Source organism: Triticum aestivum, chromosome 4D, assembly GCF_018294505.1.
Source record: "Triticum aestivum cultivar Chinese Spring chromosome 4D, IWGSC CS RefSeq v2.1, whole genome shotgun sequence".
Lineage (NCBI taxonomy): Eukaryota > Viridiplantae > Streptophyta > Magnoliopsida > Poales > Poaceae > Triticum > Triticum aestivum.
This window is the reverse complement of record NC_057805.1, coordinates 362,709,376-362,717,822: the sequence shown is the minus strand read 5'-3', so window position 1 is coordinate 362,717,822 and position 8,447 is coordinate 362,709,376. Positions and strand designations below refer to the sequence as shown.

At 46.2% G+C, this 8,447-nt stretch overlaps 1 protein-coding gene across 1 annotated transcript; it reads right to left on the bottom strand.

The window, feature by feature from the left end:
* Positions 1–205: 205 nt before the first annotated feature.
* LOC123097932 (tropinone reductase homolog At5g06060) lies at positions 206–2,743 on the bottom strand. The gene is made up of 5 exons (XM_044519779.1): positions 2,474–2,743; positions 2,188–2,395; positions 1,205–1,421; positions 1,002–1,108; positions 206–613 (listed from the first exon to the last, which is right to left on the bottom strand). Exons 1-5 carry the CDS (start codon positions 2,704–2,706, stop codon positions 425–427), a joined length of 954 nt encoding a protein of 317 aa, XP_044375714.1. The 5' UTR covers positions 2,707–2,743; the 3' UTR covers positions 206–424.
* Between the last annotated feature and the right edge of the window lie 5,704 nt (positions 2,744–8,447).

The following is an 8,447-nucleotide window of genomic DNA, read 5'->3' as shown; positions in this document are numbered from 1 at the left end:
AAGAGAGACCTGAAGGATTGGAGTATCACCAAAGAGCTAGCTATGGATAGGGATGCGTGGAAGCTTGCTATCTATGTGCTAGAGCCATGAGTTGGTTGCAAGATCTTATGGGTTTCACCTCTAGCCTACCCCAACTTGTTTGGGACTAAAGGCTTCGTTGTTGTTGTTTTCCAAGTTTTAATAACCAGGTCATCTAAACCTTCCCTGAGGAACCAGTCGTTTTCAAATCTTAACAAGGGATCATTTTTTATCACATCTCCAGTAGACTTACATTTAGCTAAAGTGGAAAAACATACACATACAGATTGTACATCAAGATAACCTTCCCATACAGGTTATACACGCGGACACGGATGATCCACGTATCACGATTTGCTCTGTATCACGATTTGCTCTGAACCACCGTGCAGTTTCACCCCTTCTGCTAGTTCTCAGTCGGGTACATGCCATTTATAGTCATGCCGCCATCAACCGAGATCGTCTGGCCAGTGATATAAGATGAACCGGGCATACAGAGAAACGCCACCAGCGATGATACTTCTTCAGGTTCTCCCACACGCCTCATGGGAGTTCGACGGGCGATGCTATCCACGAAATCCTCTTTCGCCAAATCCTGGAGGATCAAACGGGACAGGTGAAGCATTAAATTTTTTATTTCCTTGGTGCGTCGAGATAGGGCACATAGGTTCTAATGTACTCCCTCTGTAAACTAATGTAAAAACGTCTTATATTAGTGTACAAAGGTTGTAGTAAGGTGCAAGGCTGCAAGCCATGAAAAGTGATATTTAGATATATATATATAGCTCTTAATTAGACATGTCTCTGTGTTTATACGATATTAAGAATCAGGAACGAGAACAATGGATGGAACAATCAGTTCCGACATACTAACAAGGTGGCCAACTCAGATAACTTCCGAGCAAGAGAAGTAAACGAAAGTTACTTCTGAGAACAACTAAAAAAAAGATACTTCTGATAAAAACTCAAAGTATAGGCCTTACCTCTTCCACAAGTGAAGTCTTGATGTACCATGGAGCAACAGAATTGATTCTTATGTTGTCTTTCGCCCACTCACACGCTAGGTTCTTGGCCAACTGATTCATCGCACCTGAAAAGCGGCCGAGCGGCCGCCACAAGACGATCATGGATCGATGATCTACATGTTATCTTGTTCACATATGCTGCATAGCAGACCAACAGTTACCTTTTGTCATGCCATAAATGGAGCCACTAGATATGGCTACCACTCCAGAGACTGATGATATGAAGACAATGCTGGCCACCCCGGATGCTTTGAGAAGAGGGTGTGCAAGTTGGCATAGATGATATGCAGATTCAAGATTGGTGGCCATTATGAACGAATATTCATCTGCCGAGTATTCAGTGGTTGGTTTTCTATGGTTTGTGCCCACGTTGTTTATCTGCATAACCAAATTGGGAGAGTAAGATGTATTTGAAATATTACCTCCGTCCCAAATTATAAGTCTTAGATTTACCTAGATACAGACGTATCTAGGCACGAATTGTGGTGTGTTTAGGACAAAGGGAGTACTAATAAACGGTATGGAATGAAACTTGCAAACTGTGGTATGTTTGTCCAAGTGTACTCGCCAAGGCGAGGCAGAAACCATTAAAAAGGAACTGCAATTCGGTTCTGCTACAACATGTAGTAGTACAAATGTTCAAAGGAAAACACATTACTGAAGCAAAACCATCTGAAGTTGTGCTTGAAAACGATCAAACAGTTGCAGTTTAATTTCAAATTACTGGTCACTCATGACCACAAACCAAGAACATTTTTTTCTGAAGCCAAAATAATAACATGATGACACCCCACGAGTCACAGGCACACGGCTACAGAGACAGTATGCAGCACTTATCTTTTCACATGAACTCAATCCACATCACACTACAAGAGGTATCCAAAGAGATATACTATGCCGACATACAGGAATCAAAACATGCAAAATTTGTGACGAAACTAAGGAAGATAACTACTCCCTCCATAAAGAAATAATATAAGAAAGGCAGTGATCTAAACGTTCTTATATTTAGCATTTAGATCACTAAAGGTAGTGATCTAAACGCTCTCATATTTCTTTACGTAGGGAGTACATACTCCAGGGGTTAGCAACAGATCGACAAAGGTGTGGGGACTGGGGAGAAGATATGGGGTGCTTCACGTACGAGGATGTCCAGCTTGCCGGCGAAGCGGCCGGCGACGTCTTGGAGCAGGAGCTCGCGCTGGTCGCGCACGGAGACGTCGCAGACGGAGCCCGTGACGCGGAATCCCTTGGCCTCCCACTCCTTCAAGCGCTCGCCGAGCTCGGCTTCCTTCCGGGAGCACGTGTGCACGGCGGCCCCGAGCGCCGCCAGCTCCTCCACCACCGCGCGCCTGTACATCAAGCGCAGAAAACCATCTGAAGCCGGGACGAGATCGGAAAAGAAGGGGGCGTGAAGGGTGCGTACGTACCCGATGCCGCGGGTGCCGCCGGTGACGAGCGCCCTCCTGCCGTGGAGGGACCACCTCCCCGCACTGGCGCCGATGTCGTCTGCCGCGGCCATCTCCTCCTCGTAGAGCCGAGCTGAAACAGCGTCGTTCGTACCGCAGGACTGATCTCTGCGAGCATGACACCGGGATGCACAGTTTAACCGTGGTGTAGCATTATTGGGTTGCGCTATGTGCCACGTCGCGGCTCTTGGCATGGCCCCACAATGACTAGAGCGGTCCCTTTTTGCGCCTCTGTGGGCTCTACCCGACGCAGGTCGGCGTGTTTGGTTTGTAAACCAAGTGGAATGAATTGTGAAAGAACAGCGGCGTTACTGAGATGGGCTGAACTGAATATGTTATCTCGATCGTACGTTCAGGGATTCGCCCTAGTGGGTCCATGGCAGGAAATATTGGTGGAAGAAATTAACGTCGACTGGCGATATACGGGGATGAACAGTGATGTACGCCAGCGCCCGGGCTCGTCCTTTTGAAATGCACGTTACCCTGACGAGCCGAGCCGTGGATCGGGTCCGTCACGAGAACCTGACCCAAAGATCAGAAACGTAATCGCCGTCTGCTGCGTAGACACGCGCCGTCTGCTGCAGGCCCAGCCAGCGGCCAACCGTGTCCTGACGGAACCCACCACTCAAACAGCCACAATTCTTTTTTCCTAATTTACAGAATACTGTATCTTTTTGCCTTGCCTTATCCTGTTCCACACTCCATAGCCACTCCTTGTACAGCTCCGTGAAAGAGGATTCCGACGAGGTGAGGTCCGCCGCTCGGCGCCGTAGCTGGCGGCCAGACGGGAGCTGTCGCGGCTAGCGCTGCCCGCCTCCGGCCTGCTGCGCCGCTGGGGCAATGGCCTTGACTGGAGGCAAGATGGGTCCGTGCAAGCTAAGCTAACTCCGCTCGCTTCAGCGGCGCTGCACCGCACGGGGCTGTATCCTTGGCCGGTGGGAAGACGGGGGCCGTCGCGGCTAGCTCCGCCCGCCTCCGGCGAGTCCAAGGCTGTGGCCGACCCGCTCCCTCGTAGAAGGTGGAACCACAGCGTGTGCACCCAGTCGGCGGGCGCGGCCGTGGCCGGTGGCGAGATGCCGCGGGAGGTCGTTGGGTCACATTTGAAGAAGGCGTGAGCTCGATGCATCTCAACAGGCAAAGGTGATTCTAGTTGCTTGCTTCCATCTATGTACTAGCTAACCAGCTCTCACTTATCCACGTATTGACATATGCACGTACTGAAAATTGGAAGTATACGAGCTATCCAGCTTCATCTATACATCTTCTCTGCTTTTTAATCACACAAGTGTAGGTGAAATCACAAATTGGCGAAAAATCCTTTCAAATTCAGTGCCCAAGACCACATTTAACTGGAAAGCTAAACCGTGAAAAAAATTACCAGCAAGTAATCAATATCTTTCTTGACGGTAGAACAGTTACACATCTAACAACAAAAGGAATAGTAAGGTGAATTACTACATCTCAAGGGGAAGTATTACATCTGAAGGTAATTGTTTTGTAGAGCAATAATCCTCAGAAGCAAAGTTTATAGAGAGCTATTCAAAAGTGTCTCTCTTGTGCATGACTTGATTGGCTACCCAAGTCTTGAAAATAGAAAGGAACGATTTTGTATGAGAAATAAACTTGAATTTGAGAGTACGACTTGTAAGTGAAACAATACCTTAGCGGGCAGCTGGTCATTTTGATTTGTTGGCCATCCCGAGCCCGGTAACACAACAGAACTCTACATTGTTAATCCAAAAGTTAATGCAAGTGAATGACTAGCAGAACTCTATATTTTGATTTGTTGGCCATCCCGAGCCCGGTAACACAATAGAACTCTACCTCGGTGATTCTTCTGAGCAAAACAAATACACTGGAAAGAGGAAGCAGTCGCCGACCTAGTCGGCCGAGTCCACCGGTAAGGTGAACCCGGAGGCACCGGGATGGACAAGAAGGTATACGTGCAATCACTACTGTTATTAATTGCAAATTAGTAGGATTTTTTTGTGCCCATTATTAGATATGTTTGAGTGCCATTCGTACTGAAGGCACCTAAAAATTGTTGCCCATTGTGCTTAATTAACCTGTATAGCCTATCATGTGATTCGATGAGCTAAGAACAAAAACGAAGTCTTGCCCATCCCCTGTTGGCATTGTACATAAGTTCAAGGCATCTGAAAAAACAGTGCATTTAATTTTAGGTTACGAATTGGGCGTGCCCCTCCGGATAGAGCACCCTGTGCTAGTAGAGTCACTCCTTTAGAGGAAACAATAAGGAGATGCGCTGATAAACCGTTCAGACAATGTAATAAAGCCAGAGATTTGTATGAGTTTTGATTCCCTTGGAGAAGCGTACGATTTCTATAACTTGTATTCTTGGGAGGTTGAATTTGGTAATAGATATGGCAAGAGCCGTTTGAACGTCGAGCGGACAAAGTGTTTGCAAGAGATCGTCTGTGGATGCTCGGTCGGCACTTAAAACCTTTTGAAATTATCTTTGACATTATCTTTCATAATTATTGCACTGGAATTCATATTTAAATAGCTGATAGAGTGGAAAAAAATTGCAGGGGAAACCAGAGCAACAGAATAGCTGGTCTTGCCGCTGTGAGTGCCCTGCGATGACACAGGAGGCAAGAGAAAGGAGTCCCCCGACTCAGTCCGTGGAATCATTCGGGAAAGTGAACCCAGAGGCACCAGGATGGACTAAAAGGTGAGATTGACTCTGCAATTTACATGCCTATGTCGATGGAGATGTCTGAAATTGTGCTTACTATTATCGATTGGCTGGCCTCTTAGAACCTGATGCGATGGCAACAAATTAATTTGTGGTGTTTGATCGCTAATTCGTGGTGAGGCTGTAAATGCTGATCCATGTGTCACTGATAATATGGTCTGTTTGTACATAAAATCATGACACAAATCAAGAAATGTGATACCTTGCTAGAAAAACGAGATGAAAATTGACTGACAAATTTATTTGTCTATGTTGTTGCACATATCTGAAGCTGTGCTTAGTAGTGTTAATTGGCTGACCTCTCAAAGTCTCAGGCTGTGGCAAATGAATAAATTTCTGTTGCTGGTCACTGTCTGATGATTTAGTTGTAAAATGCAATGCTGATCCATTTTTCGCAGATAGCATTGTCTGTTCTTAGGTGGATTTTGTCACTAATCAAAAAAATGGAATGAAACCATGCTAAACAAACAGATGTTGCTACCAAGTGAGCAGAGTCAAAAAAAACTTGGATTTCTTTTTTGCAGGTTGAGAGTTGGCCGTGCACCCCCTGATAGACACCGTGCGTTGGCAAAGTTACTCCATTCGAAGAAACAATCAGGAGGTACGCTGATAAGCCATCAGACAATGTGGTCAAGCCAGAAACTGGAATGAGTTTTGACTCTCAGGGAACGTATGATTTCTACAATCTTTATTCATGGGAGCTCGGATTTGGTATAAGATATGGCAAGAGCGATCTGAATGTCGAGCTGACGAAAGGTATGCAGGAAATTGTGTGTGGATGCTTGGTGAGTACACATAAGACAACACTTGTTTTCTTGTAATTTGCTTGTTCATTGGCTATGCGGCTATCTTAACTGCAGCTGATAACTTCCTTTTGCAGGGGAGGCCTGAGCAGCAAAACAGCCGGTCTTGCCGGTGCGAATGCCCTGCAATGTTTTCGAGGATGGGGCTTACTAGGTCGAGGAAATTGAAAGAAAGAAGAAGTACATTGCAAGACACAACAATGCCGACAACCGTGGGAAGTGGAGCAAGGTTGTTTATGAGGTGACCATGTTGGACGATGGCGAGTGTTTCGAGTGTGAATGCGGGCATTTCGCTCAGATGGGAATGCTGTGCTGCCATGCTTTCAAGGTATTTTGGGATCACAATGTTGGTCGTTGCTCATCTGTCCGTGAAAAATAATGTTTCATTTTGCTTGTTTCAGGTGATAGATATGTTGCGCAGATACCGAAGCGACACATCCTCAAGAGATGGACGAAAAATGCTAGGGACATCCTGGCCCAGCACCTTGCTCACTTCCAAAGAGACCAAGCCGTGAACCGATCTTTCATCTGTCGGAGCTTGATCCTTTACCTAGATGCCATGCATGGAGCTGGTTAGGTTTGGGGATTAATCCGTCGTAACGTATGCGCTCGTGCTGGGTCAGATAAAGGATATAATTGTGGAGGCATCACCGCTAGCTGAAAAGCCCGAAACAAGAGATGTGCTTGGCTATGAGGAGAGACAAGCTGTTGAGGCGAATCGCAACCACATTGCATTGGCGGGCACAAACGTCAACATTTGAGGGAGAGATGGTTGACAACGAGAACAGTGTGACCCTTTCTGGTAACTGGGATGCACTTGCTGACTGTCGGCTCCGAGCAACAAACCTGGTTCCCATGCTCAAGTAGGGAGAAGGCATCATATGAAGGACTGAGTAAAAGGACAAGGTTCTGCAGCATCTGCAAATTGCTAGGTCATAAGAAGACTACCTGCCCTGAGGGAGGTGACATGCTAAACGGCCTCGCAAACCTGCAAGTGCAAGAATTGTGGCATCGCTGGACACGGTCGCACTACGTGCGCCATGCTGCTGGGTGTTGCTGCATCTTAAGAGTTCCGACAGTCATGTACGATAACTCTGAATTTCAAATTTGAAGGATTTTCTAGTGTGTGATTTCTGCATGGACATGACGCTTGTTCCTCCCTGAGTATAAGCTATGTATGTCAAACGATGCTAAACTATGTGGAGTGGTAAAATTTTGTTTCGGCACCATTGATGTCGCTTGAGACAAATATGATTTAAAAAAAAATGCACTAAGGCACCGATTGGATTGAGTTTTCCACCAAAATACCTCCATAAGAAAAAGTCAGGTGAGTTGGTTCCAAGTGCTTGGTTCGTCGTCGTATTGGGTCTGTATTATTTACGCTGGTATTCCCTGTTACGTTCGTATGCGGCAGGTTTAAGATACACGCTTCTACACATCGTTTCTTTTCCGGGCGGAAATCTTCTGTGGCCGGTATTACACGCCTGTAAACTAAATCCGGCAGTATACTGTTACAGGGAAGCAGGGTCTTACTATGTTTTGAAACTGTCCCTGGGCGGGTGCTCCGATTACTTATCTACCGGCTGGGCTGGTAGATGGTCGTTAGGTGAACGTCAAGCTGGAATGGCTCAGGCACAGAAAAGGGGCTGATCCATCCGACTGCATCCTGTACCGGAACGGCAGAGTTGTTGGGTCGCATATTAATGAGCGGGTTCCGGCCTGGAATACATCTACAATACGGCTGCCGTGTACATACCAAAATACATTAAACACGTGGATCCCGAGGACAGCGGGCAGACGAGATAACAGGCTCAGCTGTGCTCATGATCAGAAGCGAATTTTCGCGAATTGATCGAATCAGTAAATGTTTCATTGATGATGTTTTTTTGAAGCTTCTTTCATTGATGATGTTGGAGGATTATATACGGCCCCCGAAATTCAGGGGGCCCCACCCAGATACGCACTATCCCATGGCCTAAGTCAGGACGTCCAGCAGTCTCGGCGATGTTGCCTAAAAAGAGCAGCCTCGGTAGTGCTCGGTACATAGAAGCGCTATCCATGCAAATCGTTATGCTCAAAACAAAAATGGTGTCCAATGAAGTGGAAAGAAGCATACTTTGTCGTATTTGCGATAGCAGGAGCTCCTTAAGCAGGTGTGGTTATAGTGCTGATCAGATTTCTGGCCGCCAAGTTAATCTTGACATCCATGGCCCAGTTCAGATAATTTCTGCCATCAGTGGCAAGCTCAGCAAATTCCTTCAATGGCAACCCATACTCTGCATGAAATTATCGTGCGCATTAATTTAATATCATGTAAATTAATTGTGTGTAAAATAAAATGCTTGATTCGAATATAAAGGTCTAGGAAAAACCTAAAAGACCAAAAATATGGCTTTTTACAAAAGATAATCAC

What these genes read in the sequence shown, in the direction of transcription:
- LOC123097932 (XM_044519779.1), bottom strand. Translation starts at nt 2,706, where the DNA reads ATGCCAAGAGCCGCGACGTGGCACATAGCGCAACCCAATAATGCTACA. An exon ending in GGCGGCACCCGCGGCATCGG is followed by an intron (nt 2,396 to 2,473) that starts GTACGTACGCAC and finishes CTTGATGTACAG; the next exon opens with GCGCGCGGTGGTGGAGGAGC. An exon ending in AGACTTCACTTGTGGAAGAG is followed by an intron (nt 614 to 1,001) that starts GTAAGGCCTATA and finishes TTGATCCTCCAG; the next exon opens with GATTTGGCGAAAGAGGATTT.